Here is a 22,838-nt window from a genome sequence, read left to right on the forward strand (position 1 = left end):
TTCGAGATGAACTGTGTGGATCTGGGGTTGCAAGCATTTGCACAGTATCGATCGTTAAGGTACGTCCAATAACCCAATTCCGATTTCTCGTCGGGACCAAACAGGTAGTGGGCCGTAAGGCCGCATATCCCATTCACAGTGTTAGTTTTTGTTGCGCTGTAATAAATCACATCCGGGAATGAAAGGGTCTGGAACTGAGCAGGTCTCTGCCGGCCAAGGGAAGTCAAGTTACGCTGCGCGATCCTGCTTATGACAGACGACGGACCACAAAAGAATCGGTGTGTGTCTGTGTCGTCCACATAACAGTGAACGCATCGAGTTTCATCGAGTCTGATGCCGTGCAAATGAAACTGGTTGATCTGTTTGCCATTGGCGGTGATATACCATGTGGGCTGGACGCTGATGTCGAGAAAGTCTCCATGCACCGCTTTCCACACTCGACTCCTTATGATCTGGAGGTACTTGTGTTCGATGGGATTGGAGTGTCGACGAATTTGTAATGCCTAGTGAAGTCTTTGTCCAGAGTATAATTGAAAGTGGTGAAGAGTGGAGGATGTAGCTTAATTCCAGAATGAAATGCCGAAAGTGATAAAGAGTGGGGGGGGGGGGGGGAGGGTGGTCGGTTTGATAATGTGACTGGGTCTGACATGGAGACTGGCGCACATTCAAGCAAATGCAGCCCAGTGATGCTCGTCAGGCAACGGCGCCAGACTTTCAGCTGGGAGCTGAGAAAACGTGCAGTAATTCTGTCTGACATGTAGAATACACCCACCCCACCACACTCCCGTGGGAGGGCAAGGGAGGAATATTGAACTTTAAATAACACCACAGTACAGACAGAGGATCCCATCGCCATCAATATACGACGGGGGAGGGTAATCGGGACCGGGAACATATGTGCCGCATGGGAGGTGCGAGAGGCGTGGTAGAAGATCACGTATTGTGGACGCTGTGCAATGTTGAGGGATTAAGCTGGTGGTCAGCGAGGCCCTCCCTGAGCGTTTGGAGGAGACGTCTGTTTTTTGTTGCCGCTAAACGAAGGAGGTCATTCATAAAATCAATATCCAAACAGCGGACACTGGTGGCCACACTTAGAGGGGGAACATATCTCTCAGAAAGGCCTTTAAGAGAACAGCCCAATACCTTGCTCTAAGTTGCTGCCCAAGTCAGCATCTCGCGGACGTCATCTTCACTGCGTAGGTAGAGGACGAGACTGCCAGCATAGGGCATTCAACAGAAGCGGTGTAGGGGTTCTAACGCCAAAGCATACAGTATCATGGAATGTGGGCAACCCTCGATCGCTAGAGGCACAGTGGTGTGAATATTACAGAGTATTCTTGAAGCCGCGCCGTTCAAGAGGCGCATTACCACTGTTAGTATATGAGCCTGAAAATCCATACGCTGGAGGACTGTTTTCAAAAAGGTATGGTCGACACGATCGAATGCCAGGCTGAAGTCAAGTGATGCCAATGCACTAGGTAGATTTTGCGACCTGGTGAAATCCGATCACGTCCCTGTAATGACAAAGGGCAGTATGAATATTCTTGCCACCACTCAGCAAAGTTTCATCAAGGGATGTGATATATCTTGCTGCCTACTTCAGACGTGATGCCTAAAAAAAAAAAAAAAAAAAAATAGTACTCCGTCTTCAGGCCACAAGTGGCTCATCGGAACCATCCGACCGCCGTGTCATCCTCAGATGAGGATGCGGATAGGAGGGGCGTGTGGTCAGGACACCGCCCTCCCAGTCGTTATGATGGTTTTCTTTGACCGGAGCCGCTACTATTCGGTCGAGTAGCTCCTCAGTTGGCATCACGAGGCTGAGTGCACCCCGAAAAATGGCAACAGCACCTGGCGGCCCGGATGGTCACCCATCCAAGTGCCGATCACGCCCGACAGCGCTTAAATTCGGTGATCTGACGGGAACCGGTTTATCCACGGCGGCAAGGCCGTTGCCGGTGCCTACAAAAGGGTGAAAATTTTCATGTCATTGTTGAGTAAAGTGATGGATCAGTAATCACAAATCCATGATCGCTCTTCTGGCTTAGGGGCCAGGATGATGATTCCGTCAAGGAAGGTGACTGGGATCATCGTTGTTGGTGACATCAGTTCACGACAGAAAGACGTCCAAGTTGGTATCATCAGACAGCTAAAGCACCTCTGAAGTTTGAGGGGGGAGGCCGTCACGTTCAGGGACTGATGGGCAGCTCCCATCTTGAAAGCGTCTATAACATCATCAGGGGTCACTTCTTCCTAAAGTTCTTGAACTGCGTGCTCCAGCACGCTCTTGGAGTACAGTACTGCTACCTCCTCAACCAAGGTCGTGTGACATGGGACGGTAGTGTACAGCTGGCTGAAAAGAGAATGGACAGATTGACCAATTGCGCATTGCGTAGTCGTCCTTCCACATTGGTGAGGCTGTCTGTGAGATCTTGAGGAGGTGGTAAATCGATGGCGTTTCGTGAGGCATACAATCATGACTGCAGGGCCCCTTCCAATTCTCGTCGCATGAGTGAAGCGATCTGCGCTTTAGCACGATGTACTGTCGTCTGACAGACAGGAGAGAATGTCATTGGAGTCACATAGTATGACATAATAAAAGTCCATGGTGCCTGCCAAGCTCTGCTGTCTTTGCCATTTCACATCAGTGCCCTGCACAGAGCTGGTTTCACACAGGATAGCTACCAGGAGAGGGTGGATGTGTAGGCGGGGCGAAGTCGACGACAATAGGTCATGCATTTTCAGCGATCCGTCGACAATGGGGGACAGTCTGGTGGAAACGTTTAACCTCCATAGGCCGCAACTGTGCCGCACCTGTCGGTAGGCAAAGACGACATCGCAGATATAGGCCTCACGGATGCAGAAACCAACAGGCCAAAGTTCGGTATTTTGAGTGTCACCAGCAAGGGAATGTGTAAGGTATATAAGACGGAGGCGACTGGACGTGTGCGCTGTATAGCATGTGAAACCTGCACGGTGTGTCAACAAGCTGAGTCGGGCGATGATGACAAACAGGGTCGCACACGGAGAATGCCGCGGATGTTGGTCAGTAGGCCCAAGTGGGGATGAAGTCGCCACCGAGGACTATTTCATCCAGGTGACCCTAAAATAGCGGCGTCACCTCGTCAGCAAAGAAGGTGTGTCGTTCACGGCGCCAACTGGAGCCGGACGGCGCATGTACATTGAGGATGCGGAAGCCGAACGGCTTGAGGGCCATACCTAGAGCATTAGGAAAGTACACTACATCTTCAGCAGCGACCCCAGCGTGGAGGATGATGACGACACCGCTACCGTTGTGAGAGGCACGGGAGGTGTGTGCCTTGTAGGCAGTGGGGTCGTAGAAATCAGCGACGATCACATCTTGGAGGAGAGCAATGTTGAAATCAACAGCGTAAATAGTCTCTCAGAACAGTATCAGTTTACGTGGAGCCCGAATGCTGGTAAGATTCGGTAATATTGTGGACGAGCTCCCGCTATTGGCACAGAGAGTCCGGCAGAGATGTCTGGCTGGCGTGAAACATCCGCCACAGCAACTGTGGCCGCAACCACTGGCTGTAACGTGGGTCAGGCACAACTTTGGGGTACTGCCTGATGGGTGAGCCACCATTCTGATCTACTCTATCTTTGACATCGTCAGCCCAGGAGATCGGAACTGGTGGTAGGCGACTGTCGCGCCCATTGAGGGCTAGAGCTGGTTTCGCTGCCGTAATGGGGCACAGGGAACCTCCTTAAATAGGATCCTTCGATGTTTGGTGGCATCACAGGAGGTGGAAAGGACGTTCCCCAGATGTGAAATTGGGAGCGGCCAGTCCTGTCTTTGGGGCACTCGAAGTAAGATCACTGTCTGGTATCCGGTCCACTTCCTGTGACGCTACAAGCAGAAGTGTGTTTTCGGACGGCGTTAGACTTCACTTCTTCCGTTTTTGGGGCGACAGCTGCTTTCGGAGGAGCTGTTCCATGTCAGAATGTGAATGTTCAGTGTCCGAAGTCACTCCCATCTGAAGGAAAGCAGAGGTAGGCACCTCCCTCGCTTCGATGTTCATCTCAGCAAGTGAGCCATTCACCGAGCTCTGGAGAATTGATGGTCTCGTTGCAGTCAGAGGAGATGGTGCTGGTGAGGTCTCGGCCGCACTGTCAGTCCAAGTGGGGAGTGCCGGCGGGAGAACAGGCGCTTCTTAAAGTGACGCATTTGGGTTGCGCACGACTTTGAGTTAAGTGTCTGGTAAAGAAGTGACCGTCGTTTCGGGAGGTGCGTCACTGGTGGGATCTGTAGCAAACGGAGACGGAGACAATCGGACCAAACATGGCCATCTTGCCCCACATCCGGCACACGTCCGCGGCTGGCCATCATGCTGACATGACTCGCACACCACCTATAAGCAGATAGCGTGGTACGTGTTTGGACAGTTTGTCTTGATCTGTAGGACCGTTTAACGTCTGCCATTTCTCCGCAATGTGGCCCACATCATTGCTGCAGGGTCGGAATGGTTCAACGATTGCGTCTTGTGGCACTTTCGAAGACCGAAACTAGCATGGTCTACCGTCACGTCCACAGTTTGCCCTTCAGAATGCTTGAACTTGAGTCCGTGTGCATGTTGTCGAACTACCTCAGGACATGCTTCTTACCGTCGTAATTTTGATGTAGATGATACTGACGGTGATGGAGAAGTGAATACGTATCACTTCCTGTGGACCCAGACTTAGCTCTTCACGAATAAATTGTTCGATTTCATAAGCTCGTGGTCGTGCATGTTCGGCTTGGAATGTTAGCTTAATTGTCGTTCGGTGGTAAGAGTGCGCCGGAGGTTCGAGTCCTCCCTCGAGCATGGGTGTGTGTTGTTCTTAGCGTAAGTTAGTTTAAGTAGTGTGTAAGTCTAGGGACCGATGATCTCAGCAGTTTAGTCCCTTAGGAATTCACACACGCACACACTCACTCACACACACACACACACACACACACACACACGCACATGGGGTACAATAGCGATGGACGCTACACAACACAGATATCGCGCCGCGGAAGTAAACAACTCCGGAGCGCTGCCTGGCGCACAGAGCCGGTCCGCTACCCGTAGCCCAAGGATACTGTTCCCTGTCGCACTTTATGAAATCAAAGTAATGCGGAGGGGAATTTTTAATCGAAAATATTTTTTCGTTTCTGTGGTCACGGAAAGTAGTCTGAGACATGTGATGGGGAAACTCAGTTTTGAAGTGAGTTTCCTATCAGATATCAAAAATAAAAAAAACAGACATCACTTCAGCGTTCTCTGTCAAATTTAGTTCAAAACAATCGTGTGGGGAAAAAAAATGTAACTGAATGAAGCTGTTATTACTTACGTCAAAATGTAAAGTGATGCTACATTAATTTAGTTTGCAGATATACTGTTCAGTGGGAGGTATTTAGACAGAATAAGTGAGAAAGAAGAAACCGTCAGCTAACTACTTTACCAATAAAGAGGACAATACAGTATATCGGTGGTAGTTGCAATGGAGTTAAAGTTAAATCATTTATCTATACACTGCATTTAGGTCCTTAACTATGCTTCTGCATGCTGAACTAGCATACTTCTAAGCTTATAATGATGCTATTTCGACATGTTTCAGAAACAAACGACTCCTGATGATGGCGACATTTGTCGCTGAAACAAATTCAGGAATAAATAATTACATAACAAAAGTGTTTTATTTCAGGTGGACACACAATCCCATATTATTTTTGTATACGGACGTGATTGCGTTTGTTCTACGTTCATTACGAACAATTTATTAAAAACACGAAATTGACCTGGATTCTCCTGCACTAACTGCAGAGTAACGCGAGTGATTCACTTGTTTTAGTTGAGAGTTAACAAATGGAAACACAAAATCCTCAGTCGTTGTGTCAGTCATTTTCAATTGAAGGTGAGTACAATGTACAATAGAGAAGAGGAGCTAGAAATGCTACTAATCTGTGTAGAATGTAAGTTTCTTGTTTTTCTTTTGTTTTCGTGTTTTGTTAGGGCTTAAAAACTTCATGTTTTTGTGGGTGGCACAATGTGATATCATAGACGCTTGCTTTCACGGCCGGTATTTGCATAATTGCTGATACTGTTTAATGAGCATAAGGCATTAGGATCGGGAAACCACCAAACACGTTTCTCTGACAATGTGGTTTTAGCAATATTAAAAAATTTTGTACTTGAATGTGCAGAGAGGCCATAGAAATTCAAAAGCACAAAAACATTTTTAACATAAAAAAGGAGTGAAATTAGACAATTTGTCGGCCTTAGTGGCAAGTAAAATAAATATCGATAGCCCTATCCCACTACGAGCTCCATATCATACGTCGGCGTGTCTCCGTGAACTTAGGCAGCAGTCTGATGACTTAAAAAATCGAGCGTTGCGCCGAAACATACGCCGTCCAGTCACATTAATGTGACCACCTGTCAAAAGGCTGAATAACCACCTTTAGCAGCGCGAAACACTGCGATACGTCCGGAGGGTTGTCAGTGGGGTGCTGGAAGGTTTCGACAGCGATGTGAAGCTGTGCCGATTGCATTGCCATGGCCAGCTACGCTATGTTTGTCGGTTGAGGTTCCGTTGTAAACAGCCCGATCGAGAGGGCCACACGGATTGCGTTTAAGACCAGGGAATCTGGTGGCCAGAGGAGTGCAGTAAACACATACTGGTGCTCTAACGGACTGTGCGCGTATACAGCGCGCTGTGTGACACGATGCGTTATCCTGCTGGTAGATGCCATCATGCCTAGGAAGCTCAAACTGTTCGTAGAGGTGGACGTGGTCCCCAAGGATAGATGCATACTTGGGTTGATCCACAGTGCCCTTTATGAGGAGGAAAATATTCTCTGGGCCATTATACTCCCTCTTCCGATCTGGAAGGTTTGCAGGGTGTTTGCTTACAGACTTTCCGCCAACGGCCTCCTCCATCTGAGTAGGCCATATGTTACCACTCAGTGGAACTCTAGTCGCGGTTTTTGGAGAGCAAATTCCAGCCTTCCTCATCGAAAAACAGCAGTCACCATGGGTATGTGAACGAAGTGCTTGCTGTGGAGACCTATATGCATAAATGCTTGCTTTCACGGCCGGTACCTGCGTAATTCTTAATATTGTTTTGTGATCATAAGGCACTAGGATCGGGAAACCACTAAATTTGTTTCTCTGACACTGTGGGTCGTTGCGGAGACACCGATGGTGGCTCCTTGGTTCATTTGGACTGCCACTTATTCAGCAATTGCACGTCTATTCGCCTGAACACATATCCGGAGGCGTTGTTCACCGCTGTCTTGTATGGCCCGTGGTGCACCACAGTTCCCTCGGCACCAGGTTTGAATAGTGCCGTTTTACTATCCACAGCATACTTTAACCACGGCGGCATGCCAACAGTTTACAAACTTAGCCGTTTCAGTAATGCTTCCAGCTTCCACCCTTGACACGAAAGACGACAATCATGCCACCACCTCTTGGATGTAAGATAAATCGCTCATTACGATGAGTACACTGCTGCCTGCACCGCCCCCCTTCCTCCTCTCCCCCTCCCCCCTGCCCTAACACGCTTTATGTACCCTCCACTGCTGGTGTAACCTGTATCTACTGCACGTTAGCTCCGATTATATGTTATGGCCACATTAATTTGGCTGGACCTTGTATAAACGATTCGGCTTGTTAATCTTTTTCGAGTCTGTAACTACATTATCAGTCATTATAGCAATAGATGATGTCTCCAACATTGCAAGTCGAAATGATAGGCACAGAAGTATGCCTTGGACCACGGCATAACGTCTGTAAAACAAATATTAGCAACTGCATTGTGATATGTGTTTGAACAGGTCCTGAGGAGAGGAAGTGGATTGCCTGATGTAAAATATAGGGTGAGGTTTAACAAAAGACGTTGTGCTGTTCATATCTTCGTTAGGAGTAAAGTTATATGGAAGACAGTCATGCTGGATAGTGTCCGCCTGATAGCTAAACAGCCTTACCTTGATAAATTTCTTAATTCGCTTCTGAATAAAAAGTTATTTAGGACAGTTAAAATAAACGGGACACACTGTATGCAGATTTGATGAGCCCCGTGCTGGACGAATTCACTGTGGCGTCGCTGCTAATACAGTGAAAAAAAATAAAGAAAAGGAGCACCATGGAGAAATTACCCAAACGAGAGGGGATCTGGTAGTTGTGATGTATAAGTACAAACAAATGATTACAGTTTCTGAGAAACTGTATGATTTATTCCCAAAATGAGCAACATAACAAAGCGTTGGACCACTTCTGACCCTTATACAAGCAATTATTCGGTTTCGTATTGACTAACAGAGTTGTTGGATGTCTTCCTGCGGGATATTCTGCCAGATTTTGTCCAACTGGTGGGTTACATCGTCAAAATGCCGAGCTGGCTGAAGGGCCCTGTCCATAATGCTCCAAACGTTTTCAGCAGGACAGAGACCAGGTGACCTAGCTGGCCAAGTTAGCGTTTACAAGAAGAAAGATAAGCGGAAGAAACTATCGCCGTGTAAGGGCGGGCATTATCTTGCTGAAATGTAAGCCCAGGACCGCTTTCTTTGGAAGACAACAAAACGATGCGTAGAATATCGTCGACGCAGCAGTGTTCCGTATAGGTGTGACGGATGATAACCAAAGGAGTCCTGCTAAGATAAGAAATGGCTCCCCAGACCAGCACTCCTGCTTGTCGGGCCATATCCCACCGCTGTCCGGGGCCTGAAATGTCATCGACTCGAGTACAGTAATTGTTTTCAGTGATGAGTCTCTCATCGAAATGAGCTGCAGTGACTAATGAAGGCGTGTCTGCAGACGCCCTGGCGTATGATGGGACACCAACCCGACTGTCGCACGCGATACAGTCCGACAGCCGGGAGTCGTGGTCTTGGGTACCATTTCTTTTCATAGTAGGACCACTTCTTATGTCATCCGCGGCAGTCTTACTGGACAGCGATACGTTCCAGACATTCTATGCAGAGTTCGGTTGCCCTTTATGTCAAGCCGTCCTGGTCTTACAGTTTGGCAAGTTAATGCCCGTCTGCGTAGACCGAGTGTTTCTACCGGAGGTCTTGGTGCATACCAAAACCTACCTTGGCCAGCAATGTCGTCTGATCTCTCTCCAACTTTTTCAAGTTTGGAGTATTATAGGCAGGACCCTCCAACCAACTCGGGATTTTGACGATCTGGCTCACCAATTGGATAGAATCTGGCAAAACATCCCTCACGAGCGCCTTCAATAACACTATCAATCAACGTCAAGCCGAATAATTGCTTGTGTAAGGGCGAGATGTGGACCAAAGCGTTACTGGCGTGCTCGTTTTGTGAATTTCATTCTCTTGAATGAATTACCCAATTTTTCTCAAACTGTAATCATTTGTTTGTCTGTAGATGTACATCACAACTACCGATTTCCGTCCCACTCCGTCTTAGAGTGTACTTATAGCCCACTGCCTGTTCTGTTTTGGCTGTGGCGCAGGAAGCGAAGGCGTCTGCTCCCAGGGCGTCGGCGTCAGCAGGCGGACCAATCGGCGGCAGCTCTCCTTTTCTGGCGGATGCCGGACGCCCGCCGGACGGGGTAAGGCAATCCGCGCAGGGTCAGCGCATCAATCATAGCGCGGCCCGCCGCTCAGATTTCCCCCCGGACAGGCTAGCGCTTCCGCCCGCATCACGTATGTATCACGCGCCGCCTCGCTGTACTCCGCAGGGCATAGAGGCCGGGCCGGCCAGTCTGCCGCTTGTAAAGGGGGAGCCGCGCGGGAAACTTGTGCATTCCGAATTACTTCCCGCCTGCAAGTCCTGTTCCGCCGGTGTCCGTCACACAGTTGTTTGCCAAAACACCGTGGTCATCTGGTATATAAATATAACTTACGAGTACTTCGGATATGAGTTGACAGAAATGGACAGTGTCTTGAAAAGAGATGATGAGTATCAATAAAACGAAGATAATGGAATCCAGTAAAACTGCATAGCCAGCCAGAGTGGCAGAGCGGTTCTAGGCGCTACAGTCTGGAAGCGCGTGACAGCTACGGTCGCAGGTTCGAATCCTGCCTCGGGCATGGATGTGTGTGATGTCCTTAGGTTAGTTAGGTTTAAATAGGTCTAACAAGGGAACCTCCGCATCGCACCCCCCTCAGATTTAGTTGTAAGTTGCACAGTGGATAGGCCTTGAAAAACTGAACATAGATCAATCAAAAAAACAGGAAGTTGTGTGGAACTATGAAAAAATAAGCAAAATATACAAACTGAGTAGTCCATGCGCAAGATAGGCAACATCAAGGAGTGTTTAAGCTCAGGAGAGCCGTGGCCCAGTGGCAGTCTGCCGCCGGCAGTGCTGCGAGGCGGTCACGCGCCAGAGCGCTGCGGGCGAGGCGCGCACCGTGTGTTTGTGTTTACTTCGGCCGCTGTTAAGTGCCGTTTTTCCCTTCTAGACCACCATGGCGCACAACTATTGGAAGAAGGCATTACATTTCAACTTTTGTTCCGACTTCGCCCGACTCAAGGCCCTGGAGGTAGAACGATTTATTCGCGATGAAGTTAAAATACCACCAACGGATCTAATTGTCCATAGTTAGCAGTATCGTCTACGTCAAAATGGTCAACGATGCGGCGTGCGACAAGGTGCTTCAAGAGGCAAAACGTGGACTGCGCTTCTGTCATTCCGACGGCAACGTCGGACCCGTTACAGTCGATCACGCAGGTCTCGGCACACGGACGATAAGGATCTTCGAACTGCCGTTCGAACTACCTGCAGACGTCGTCATCGAGGCGCTCCGTCCCTATGGCAACGTTCTGGAACATGTTGCCGAACGATGGGTACAATTTCAAACCTATCCCGTTTTAAACGGTGTTAGACAGGTCCGCATCGAGTTGCAGAAACACGTGCCTTCCTATCTACGTATCGGAGGCTGCCGTGCCATTATAATGTACGACGGCCAACCTCGGACCTGTTCCGGTTTCGGGAAAGAAGGTCACCTACGGTCTGAATGCATTCAACGACGTTTCGCACAGCTTCCGTTGTCGGAAGCGTCCGTCACACCCATGATGACCGCCCTACCGGTCACTTACGCAGCGGCTCTTGCCACGTCTACAGTTTCGTCCAGTCCGTCGCCCGGTCCTTCCGATCGGCACGTCCCACCGTCCCAGTCACCTACGGACGGTGCAGACGTCCCACCTGACAACCTTGCCGCCGAACAGGCTCCCGCACCGGACGCTGAGGAAAACAGTACTTCTTCACAACATCTGTTTGACAATTTCATTGTACCCACCGACGCTTTCGAACCAGGTCGACGCTCCTCCTTGCCGTCGTCCGACAATGAGGAACACGTGCGCAAACAACGCTCGCCACGTAGGCGCAAACGCCGTCGCCGTTCACCCACGGGCTCTCAAAGCGTCGCCACCCGCGACGACGAAGACGACACCCAACCAGCCGACATTTCCACGCAGGGGTCGGCGGACAACTTTCACGATGAACAAGACGTTTCGGAGGACGGGACCACCATGGAGGTAGCCACGCACAGTGTAACGATCGGTGCGCAGGTTGAGACGCTTGTCTCCCCGCCGACAACTCCAGATCTCTCTCACCACGACGCAATTCCCATGGACACTGGACAGACCCACGGCACAGGAGCATGGGCCGACGATATTGAGGAAGATACGCCCCCTCCTCCGGATGAATTGCCTCCGCCGGACAAGGCTGGCTGTTAACATCAAAAGCGAGGCACTGCAGCTGATGGGACGGGACTTCCTGTCTGTGCCCTCCTCATACTTCCCTTGGTGATGGTAGATGCGTGTCCACCACCACTGAAACAAACGTACCGGTTCGCCACACTGAACATCAACATGATCGGCACTGCACCCAAGCTGCAACTCCTATGTGACATGCTTCGGGCCTGTGACGTCGACGTCGCCCTTCTTCAGGAAGTACGCGTTGCCACACTACCACCAGTCTACGGCTACGACTCATACACGTCCACATGTGATCAATCAGGGCGTGGAGTGGCTTTCTACATACGGAAGGAATCCCACTCAGGGACACGACAATCCTTCCCTGTGGAAGGGGCATGGCTGTTACCATCTTCGACACGTGCGTCATCAATATCTACGCTCCGTCTGGCTCCACGAACCGTCGGCAGCGGTCCACTTTCTTCGGACATGACGTGGCGCCACTGTTTTCTGGACGCTATGATCGCCTTATCATGGGAGGCGATTTCAACTGCGTCCTCCATCCGCAGGACCAAATGCCTGGTTATTCGCCTTGCCCGGCGCTGCTCACCTTAATCGAAGATTATCATCTAGTGGACGTTTGGGAGAAAATTCATTGCCATACCCCCGGTTTTACCTACAGCACATTCTGCGAGCAGACTGGACCGGTTTTATGTCTCTGCCCACCTTGGCAATGAAGTCGCCCAAGCTGAACGATGGCCCCTTGCATTTTCGGACCACTGCGCCGTCATTTGCTCCCTGGCTCTGCCACCTCAGTCAGTGTGGCGCAGCAGAGGTTACTGGAAGCTTAATACCTCCCTCCTTAATGATCCACAATGCCGACAATGTACTGCCAATACATGGGTGTCTTGCGAAAGACGCCTCCCGCAGTACACATCCACGTTCCATTGGTGGCTCAAATGTACCAAACCTGCGATCAGAAAGTCTTCATGCAATGCGGCAAGGAAGCAGCAGCATGGCATCGAGACACCACAAATTTTCACTACGCCGTCCTCCGTGAGCTCGATGCGCTCCCTCCATCACCTGACACCCATAGGGAACGACAGCGTACTAAAGCTCATCTCCTCTCTCTCCAACGTGCACGACTGCATGGTGTCGTGGTGCGTTCCCGACGACAAGACCTCCTCCAAGACGAAACCCCATCCACAATCCACGCCGCATCCGACCACAGTCGTCGACGTCGACTTTTCGTCCCCAACATCACGACCTCCGATGGTGTTCACCACACAACACAGGCGGCAGTGGTGTCTGCCTTTGCTGAACATTATCGCAAATTTTATGATCATGAACCGATGGCAACGCCAATTCCTGATGATCTCCGTCCTTCCCCTGATCGGACCCTCACCGTAGCGGAGTCAACGTCCATGATGTCTGCAATCATCGCAGATGAGGTGGTAGATGCGATTCCTATACGCTGCTCTTTGCGTCACGGATGCCCTGTGTCTACTTTATTATATGCCAGTGCACTTGAGCCCCTCATCACTGGTCTTACCTCTAGACTGCAGGGTCTCACTTTGTGTGACTACACCTTTCACTGCAGGGCTTATGCGGACGACCTTCTCTTTCTCACCTGCTCCTCCACGGAACTCAGTGACGCCATCCAGTGGATTCACCAGTATGGACGTCTTTCTGGTAGCATTCTTAATGCCCGTAAATCGACTATGATGCACATTGGGCGCGGCCTCCCGGCTATGGTGCCGACCCCACTCCCAGTCAGTACCACCCTTCGTTACTTGGGTATCGAATTTACGAGATCCACACATCGCACAGTGGCCCTGGCTTGCCGGCGGCTTTTGCAGTCGATTCGGCACCATGTCCGCGGTCAAGTGCACCGTAACTTAAACCAACTCCAACGTGTGTCCTATGTCAACATGTTGTCGCCCCTAAACTGGTACACGTTGCCCAGATCCTCCCAATGCCGTTACTCCTTGGCCGCCGCATCCAATCAGCCTTTGGATATTTCGTGTCAGCAGGGGCGCTTTTCAAACTCTGCTACAACACTCTAACACTGCCCCCTGCAAAAGGTGGACTCGGACTCGTCAACGTGCGGGCACGATCTTCTGCACTCTTTGTTCACACTCTGTTGCGGCACTGGCAGGGGCCGGTCCCGTCCTTAACACGCAGTCTCTTAGATATCCTCCGACCAGCTTCTCTCGATCCACCGATCAATGTGGCACCTACTCCATTATTGTACCACGTCGCCAATTGTTTCATAGAACTCAGCTACGTTCGGGCCGATCTTCCAGTCACCCGTCCTCCCCGTACAAAAGATTATTATCGTTTGTTTATGCTGTCCAACCCTTGCGACCCTATGGTGCTACAGCATCATGACATTAACTGGCGAACGGTTTGGGTGTGTGTGCATGCACCCTTTTGACCGTCGTCTGTGTCTGCACTCTGGTATGTTTTAGTCTATGGAAAATTCCCTACTAATAGTCGACTTTATCGCATAGGACTGTCAGCTCGAAGACACCGACGAGCACCGTCTTACGTGCCCCCTGAAACGAAACGTATGGCTCCTCATCCAACGAATCGTGGGCTTTTACCTCCGTGCCCCGCCAACGACGGTAACCCCTGATTTCCTGTTGTTGCCCCATACATTTCGCTACCCTCTTGCTAAGCACCATACCCTAACCTGGTTTCGAGGACAGGCTTTAGAATACCTCTTTCAGAGTGGGCCGCATACAGTCCTTGACTTCTGGTACAAAGTTGTGACCGCACATAGCACCCTCACCCGAAAACCATATTACCGACAAACTTTTGCCGGTTATCTCCGCAGCGTCTTCCTTGAACCCCCTCAAAGTTGGGGTGTGCCATGCCTACCTGCCACATGATGCAACACCCTTATCCACGTTCTCATGCATCGACCGGAAAACAAATAAGAAAAAGGAAGAAGACAGACTATGTTATATTTTGTTGTATTTAATGTTTTTTTAAATATTTATTTTTTGTTTTGTTTTAACTACTAATCATTTGTATATGTTTAAATGGTACCTTGAAGAACTCTTGCATAGTGAATATATATGTACGTTTAGTTTGTTCAATAAAGATCATTAAAAAATAAAGAAACAGGAAGAAAACCCGGATATGTTATATTTTGTTGTATTTAATGTTATTCTAATAATTTGTTTACCTAACACTCATTTGTATATGTTTAACTGGTACCTTGAAGAACTGTTGCTTTGTGTATATACATGTACCCTCAGTTTGTTCAATAAAAAAAAAACACGCAGAAGGTCCCCACTTCGATTCAGGGCAGAGTCACTTTTTCATCACTTAAAAAGAAAAGAACAAAGAAAGTGGTCTGAGCGACAGAATGTCAATCCTAAGGGCACGAGTTCAATTCCTGGCTGGGCTGGAGAATTTCCTCGCTCAGGGACTGGGTGTTGTGTTGTCCTAATCATCATCACAAAAAAAAAGAAAAAAGTGGTTAGCGTGAGCATCTGTAGAACCAGAGGTCCTTGAACCAAGGTTCAAGTCTGCCCTCGAGTGAAAAAATTTTTATTTTTATTTTCAGACAACTATTATCTGTCCGTCCGTTATGTTTTCATCACTTTTTTGGGAGTGATTATCACATCCACAAGAAATCTTAACTCGGGCAAGGTAGAAGAATCTTTCTACCCATTCGACAACATATTCCTGTCATGTGACGCACATGCCGTCACCAGTGTCGTATAGAATATATCAGACGTGTTTTCCTGTGGAGGAATCGGTTGACCTATGACGTTGCGATCAAATGTTTTCGGTTCCCATTGGAGAGGCACGTCCTTTCGTCTACTAATCACACGGTTTTGCGGTGCGGTCGCAAAACACAGACAATAAACTTATTACAGTGAACAGAGACGTCAATGAACGAACGGACAGATCATAGCTTTGCGAAAATAAATAAAGTTGTCACTCGAGTGAAGACTTGAACCCAGGGCCTCTTGTTCTGCAGTTGCTATCGCTAACCACGGGACCACAGCGTTCCTGGGTTTACACTGTTCTTAATGTTGCCTATCTTACGCATGGGCTATTCAGTTTGTATATTTTGCTTATTTTTTCATAGTTCCACAAAACTTCTTCCTGTTTTCTCGATTGATCTGTGTTCCGTTTTTCAAGGCCGATCCACTGTGCCAACTTATAACTAAATCTGAGGGGGGTGCGATGGGGAGGTTCCCTTGTAAGTTCTAGGGGACTAATGATCTCAGTAGTTGAGTCTCATAGTGTTCAGAGCCATTTGAACCATGAATTGGTGGCCGGGAGACCCCTCGCGGGGCGGTTCGGCCGCTGCTCCACAAGTTCTTTAGCGCAACTACGGCGACTTGCGAGTGAATGAGGATGAAATGATGATGAAAGACGCACAACACCCAATCATCTCGAGGCAGAAAAAATCCACAAACAGCCCTTTTAAATTTATCCCAGGTATATTCGACAGGGTTCATATATTGAGAACATGCTGGCCACTCCAGTCGAACGGTGTTGTTATCCTGCAGGCAGTCAAAAATGGCTCAAATGGCTATGAGCACTATGGGACTTAACATCTTAGGTCATCAGTCCCCTAGAACATAGAACTACTTAAAGCTAACTAACCTAAGGACATCACACACATCCATGCCCGAGGCAGGATTCGAACCTGCGACCGTAGCAGTCCCGCGGTTCCGGACTGCAGCGCCTAGAACCGCACGGCTGGAGGCAGTCATTGATTTGCACGATGGGGGCGCGAATTGTCGTCCATGAAGACGAATGCCTCGCCAATATGCTGCCGATATGGTTGTACTATTGGTCGGAGGATGGCATTCACGTATCATACAGCCAGTACGGGCCTTCCACGACCACTAGCGGCGTACGTAGGCCCCATATAATGCCACCCCAAAGCAGCAGGCAGCATCCACTTATCTGCTCTCACTGGAGAGTGTGTGTAAGGAGTTCATCCTGACTGGGTTGCCTCCAAACACGTATGCTACGACTGTCTGGTAGAAGGCATATGCGACACCCATCAGTGAAGAGAACGTGATGCCAATCCTGAACAGTCCATTCGGCATGTTGATGGGCCCATCTGCACAGCGCAACATGGTGTCGTGGTTTCAAAGATGGACCCCAACGCGGACGTCGGGAGTGGGGATGCGCATCGTGCAGCCTATTGCGCAACACGACGTCCTGTGGCTGCAGGAAAAGCATTATTCAACATGGTTACGTTGCTGTCAGGGTTCCTCCGAGCCATCCATAGGTAGCGGTCATCCACTGCAGTAATAGCCCTTGGGCGGCCTGAGCGAGGCATGTCATCGACAGTTGCTGACTCTCTGTATCTCCTCCATGTCCGAACAACATCGCTTTGTTTCAGTCGGAGATGCCTGGACACTTCCCTTGTTGAGAGCCCTTCCTGGGACAAAGTAACAATGCGGACGCGATCGAACCGCGGTATTGACTGTCTATGCGTGGTTGAACTACAGACAAGCCTTGTACTTCCTTCCTGGTGGAATGACTGGAAGTGATTGGCTGTCGGACCCCCTCCGTCTATTAGGCACTGCTCATGCATGGTTGTTTATATCTTTGGGTGGCTTTAGTGACATCTCTGAACAGTCAAAGGGACTGTGTCTGTGATACAATATCCACATTCCACGTCTGTCTTAAGGAGTTCTGGGAACCGCAGTGACACAAAATTTTTTTTGATGTGTGTATATAGGTTACAACATTATGCCATTCCCTTCTCAGCCACTGTTTCCTTTTCATGCCCTTCAACTCTTTATAATTACAGTCTGCTTCCTGTAGAAATTGTGTCACCTATAGCTCCATGTGCTGAATCTCATCCATCACCAAAACTTCAGAGAATGTTTCCTAGTCACTATTGTCAAAAGCCTTACCAAGCTCTACACGTTGATAAGCAAAAACATTATGACCACAGCCCACAGCAACATTGGATGCCGCTTGGTGGCATCGCCTGCACGAGACGCGGTAACAGAAGTATGTAACCGGAGCAAATACGGACGGGGCATCACCCTAGCGAAGATATGGGCTGCAGATTGGGAAATCCATTGAGATAAGCGACTTTCAGAAAGCGCGCATTGGCTCTGTGAACGAGTATCCCGTAAAAGGCGAAGCTGGTCGGATGTTCATGTCCTACTGAAGTGAACATCTATGAAAAGTGGCAGAAGGACAGCGAAACTACCACTAGGTGTTGAACGGTTGGACGTCAGCGACTCTTCTTAGAACGTGGTTTCCGGCAGCTTGTCCGCTTTGTAAAGTGGGATGGATTGTCATATGTGGCGCCTCTGCCGAAAGAGCACAATGCTGGTGCACGCACAAGTGTTTCGGACCACACATTGTTGAACATGGAGCTCCACAGACCACCCCAACATGTTCACATGTTGACCTAACGACATAGTCAGTTACGTTTGTAGTGGGCACGGGACCCTAGGCATTCGACCGTCGATCAATGGAAACGTCTCTACTCTTCGGATGAATCACATTTTTGGTACATTAGGTCGATGGTCGTCTCCGCAAACGCTACCACCGAGTGAAAGGACTTAGGTTGATGGGATCAGTATTATTCTATATGCAACATTCTCCTGTATTTGCATTGGTCCTGTGGTAGTAATGGAAGACACGCGGCGAGCCGCCTGCATCCCTTCACGCTTGATGTCTTCCCCGACAGCGATGTAATCTTTCAGCAATAATAATTGACCGTGTCTCGGAACCAGAATCATGCTACATGACTTCAGGAGCATTATAGTGAACTCACTCTAATGTCTCGGTGACAAATTTTCCTGATATAAGTACTGGCGCCATCACCGCTTACGCAAATCAGAGGCCCGTTATTTAAGCGAATTACATGAGTTGTGCGGAGACATCTGGCGCCACATAACCCTAAAAACCAACCGACAAACAGTCGGATTCATGATACGGAGTATCAATGATGAATTTTCTTAGAAAGACGGACAATCAAGCTACGAAGGAGGTGTTCATATTGTTTTGGCTCATCAATGCATATGCTGTAGGCTTATGTTGGCCTTTCTTAAACGTATGTTCTAGGACAAATGGTAAGATCAGTATTGCGTCACATGTTTCTAGGTTTCTCCGGAGCCCAAATTGATTTTCACAGAGGTGGGCTTCTATCAGTATTCCAATTCAAGTCAGTATCTGTCAGCCACGACTGACTGATGCTGCAAAAATATTCACATCTATCAGCACATCACATTTTTGAAACTAGAATCATTATATTCCTCTTGGAGTTTGAGTGAATTCCGCCTCTCATCTATCTTTTGCACCATATGAAGTAGGGTTTTCATAGTTGGCTCCCCAAAGGACCTCAGTAATTCCGGGAAAATCACGCCTACTCGGGTCTTGGTTTCCACTTAGGTCTTTCAGTGTTCTTTCAAAGTTCAAAGTTCTATCATCCTTCCCGACTTTCCCTTCTCTTTCTGTAATATTGTTCAGAACTTTGTTTCCCTTACGCACACTTTTCTTTGAGACATCAGTCTTCTAATTGGTGGCCACCTACGAATTCCTTTCCTGTTCCAAACTCTTCATCTCAGATTAGTACTCGCAAACTACGTTCTCAATTATTTGTTGGATGTATTCCAATCTCTGTTTTCCTCTACAGTTCTTACCCTCTGTTCCTCCCTCTAGTACTATGTAAATTATTCCGTTACGTCTTAACAGATGCCCTGCCAGCCTGTCCCCTCTTCTACTTAGATTTTTCAATATATTCCTTTCCTTCTCGATTCTCCAGAGAACTTTCTCATTCGTTATTTTATCAGTCCTAAATTTCAATATTCTTCTGTAGCACCACATCTCAAATGTTTCGATTCTTATCCATTCTGGTTTCCCCACAGTTCGAGTTTCACTACCATACAATGCTGTGCTCCGACGCATATTCTCATAAACTTCTGCTCAAATTAAGCCGCATATTTGATACTAATAGATTTCGTGAAGCCAGGAATGCCCTACTTGCTAGTGTGTTTTATGCCCTCCATGCTCCGTCCGTCAGGGATTATTCTGTTTCCTAGGTATCAGAGTTTGTTAACTCACCAATCCTGATGTTAAGTTCTTCGTTATTCTCCTATTCTCTTTACTTTCGTCTTTCTTCGGTTTACTCTCGGCCTATATTCGATACTCATTAGGCTGTTCGTTTCATTCAGCATATCTCGTAATTCACCTTTGCTTTCACTGACGATAGCAATATAATCAGCGAATCTTGTCATTAATATCCTCCGACCTTAAATTTTACTTTCACTTTTGGAACTTTCCTTTATTTCCGTCATTGCGTCTTCGATGTCTAGATTTAACACTAGGGCTGAAAGTCTACATCCCTGTCTTACACCCTTTTTAGTCCGAGCACTTGGTTCTTGGTCTCCACTCTTATTACTCCCTCTTGGGCAGAGCGGTTCTAGGCGTTTCAGTCTGGAACCGCGCGACCGCTACGGCCACAGGTTCGAATCCTGCCTCGGGCATGGATGTGTGTACTGTCCTTAGATTAGTTAGGTTTAAGTAGTTCTAAGTTCTAAGGGACTGATGACCTCAGAAGTTAAGTCCCATAGTGCTCAGAGCCATTTGAACCGTTTGAACTCCTTCTTGACTCTTGTACAAATCCTATATTACCCATCTTCGTCTACGGCTTACCTCATTTTTTCAGTATTGCAGACATTGTGCACTGTTTCATATTATCATACGTTTTCTCCACGTCGACAAATCCTGAAACTTTCTGGTAGATTAAAACTGTGTGTCGGACAGAGACTCGAACCCGGGAGTTAGAGTCTCGGTCCGACACACAGTTTTAATCTACCACGGAGTTTCATACCAGCGCACGCTCCGCTGCAGAGTGAAAATTTCTTTCTCGACAAATCCCATGAACAAGTGTTGATATATCTTTAGTATTCGTTCCACTATCAACCGCAACGGGAAACACGGCACTCGGTTGCCTTTACCAATCCTGGAGCCTACTGCCAGCCTCAGTATTTTTACACACTAACATGAATAGCTGTTTTGTCGCCATTTTCCCCAACGATTTTAGAAATTCTAATAGAGTCTTATCAATCACTTCTGCCTTATTGGATTTTTAGTCTTCCAACGGTCTTCTAAAATCTAATTCTAAAACTGAATTCTCTATACGGAATTGACACCATGAATCCTGCAGGCCTGTTCATAAATCCGTAAGAGTATGAGGGGGTGGACATCTCTTCTGAACAGAACGTTGCAGGGCATCCCAAATATGCTCAATAACGTTCATGTCTGGAAAGTCTGATGGCCAGCGGGAGGGTCCATTGAGATGAGATTATCTCCATACCCGCACACGCCATCCACTCGATGCAATTTGAAACGAGTGGGCCTTCGGCTCTGAAAGCCCATATCGATGATGTTTCGTTGAACGGTTCGCACGCTGACACTTGTTGATAGCCCAGCACTGAAAACAGCAGCAATTTACGGAAGGACTGCACTTCTGTCACGATGAACAATTCCCTTCAGTTATTGTTGGTCGCGTCCTTGCAACATCTTTTCCCGGCGGCAGCGATATCGGAGATTTGATGTTTTACCGGGTTTCTGATGTTTACGGTACACTTGTGAAATGGTGTACACGGGAAAACGCGCACTTCCTCGCTACCTCGAAGATGCTGTGTCCCATTGCTCGTGCGCTGACTATAACACCACTTTCAAATTCACTTAATTCTTGATAACCCGAAATTGTAGCAGCGCTAACGTATCTAAAAATGGCTCTGAGCACTATGGGACTTAACATCTTAGGTCATCAGTCCCCTAGAACTTAGAACTAATTAAACCTAACTAAGCTAAGGACATCACACACATCCATGCCCGAGGCAGGATTCGAACTTGCGACCGTAGCAGTCGCGCGGTTCCGGGCTGAGCGCCTAGAAAAGCGAGACCACCGCGGCCGGCCTAACGGATCTAAGAACTGCGCCAGACACTTCTTGTCTTATATAGGCATTGTCGACTGCAGCGCCGTATTCTGCCTTTTTACATATCTCTCTATTGGTATACGCATGGCCGGCCGGAGTGGCCGAGCGGTTCTAGGCGCTACAGTCTGGAACCGCGCGACCGCTACGGTCGCAGGTTCGAATCCTGCCTCGGGCATGGATGTGTGTGATGTCCTTAGGTTAGTTAGCTTTAAGTAGTTCTAAGTTCTAGGGGACTGATGACCACAGATGTTAAGTCCCATAGAGCTCAGAGCCATTTTGAATACGCATGCCTAAACCAGTTTCTTTGGCGCTCCAGTGTGAGTCTAGCATTAGCACAACGGAACTTACGTGCTTACGGCACAAGGACAGGCCGAGAAAAGACGCCGATGTACGGAAAGAAGCAATGAAGTGCAATTCTTCCTCTGTTAAAAAAATAGCTACTCTGAGATTTTTCGGTTATGGTAGCTCGGGCTGGTAGCAAGAGTCTTTGACCATAAAACTTTACTTTGACTTAATAACATAAATTATTTTATACTATCAGACAAAACAGAAAAGAATTTACATAGCATCGCAGTAGTTACACAGTTACAGAGGTAGACGCAATTTTTCATTTATATGTATATATAATTTTGTGTATGATGCTTGAGAATTTTTCATCGGTGATATAGGGAACGTTGTAAAGTGGAGGGCAGACGGTGCTTCAGCCAAAACACTTCTGTAGGCACCAGGAGCAAAACCGACCACAATAACACCGACGGCACTTCTCTGAGCAGTTGGCAGCGTTTTCTCTGTGGTATCCTCCCCAGTTGACAGCCACCGGGCTTTTCCCTCTTGCCGCTGCCCCCTAACTAACTCACGCGTGAAGGGCAGACCCTGAGGGACAGACCGTCCTGGGCCTAGCTTTCCGCACGCTCATCGGTCATGTGCTGTTTCTGCAGTCCTTGCGTCGCCTGACATTAGTTGAGGACATCACGTTCGAAATGGCGTCACTGGATGGAGTCGTCTAAAAAGTCATCCTCTGGTGCTGCAGACGTCCTTCACGACTACGACAGTCCGCCCGCCCCGTGGTTATTCAAAGATGAACCTGACGACCCTGTTATTGGATGAAGTCAGACAATTACGCCCTTTTGTGGAAAAGACGAGCAGTTTGACGAAAGCGTTCGGCCAGGGGTGGGATGCTAGTAACCCCGTGAAGCTGCCAATTAGAGCAGTCACGATGCAGCTGCAGCGT

The 22,838-nt window shown here is 48.3% G+C and overlaps 1 protein-coding gene and 1 pseudogene across 1 annotated transcript in view; one reads left to right on the plus strand and one right to left on the minus strand.

The window, feature by feature from the left end:
- Nucleotides 1-11,696, plus strand: part of LOC126475463 (protein tweety-like) — an 87,347-nt gene extending 75,651 nt beyond the window's left edge. Inside the window, exons 2-3 of the mRNA XM_050103389.1 lie at nucleotides 9,469-9,661; nucleotides 11,083-11,696. Of these exons, the coding sequence (XP_049959346.1) occupies nucleotides 9,469-9,661; nucleotides 11,083-11,696 (807 nt within the window). The remainder of the gene's footprint in view (nucleotides 1-9,468; nucleotides 9,662-11,082) is intronic.
- Nucleotides 1,840-1,957, minus strand: LOC126427809 (5S ribosomal RNA; annotated as a pseudogene).
- Nucleotides 11,697-22,838: the final 11,142 nt, after the last annotated feature.

This window comes from Schistocerca serialis, chromosome 1, assembly GCF_023864345.2.
Source record: "Schistocerca serialis cubense isolate TAMUIC-IGC-003099 chromosome 1, iqSchSeri2.2, whole genome shotgun sequence".
In the NCBI taxonomy this organism is placed as follows: Eukaryota; Metazoa; Arthropoda; class Insecta; order Orthoptera; family Acrididae; genus Schistocerca; species Schistocerca serialis.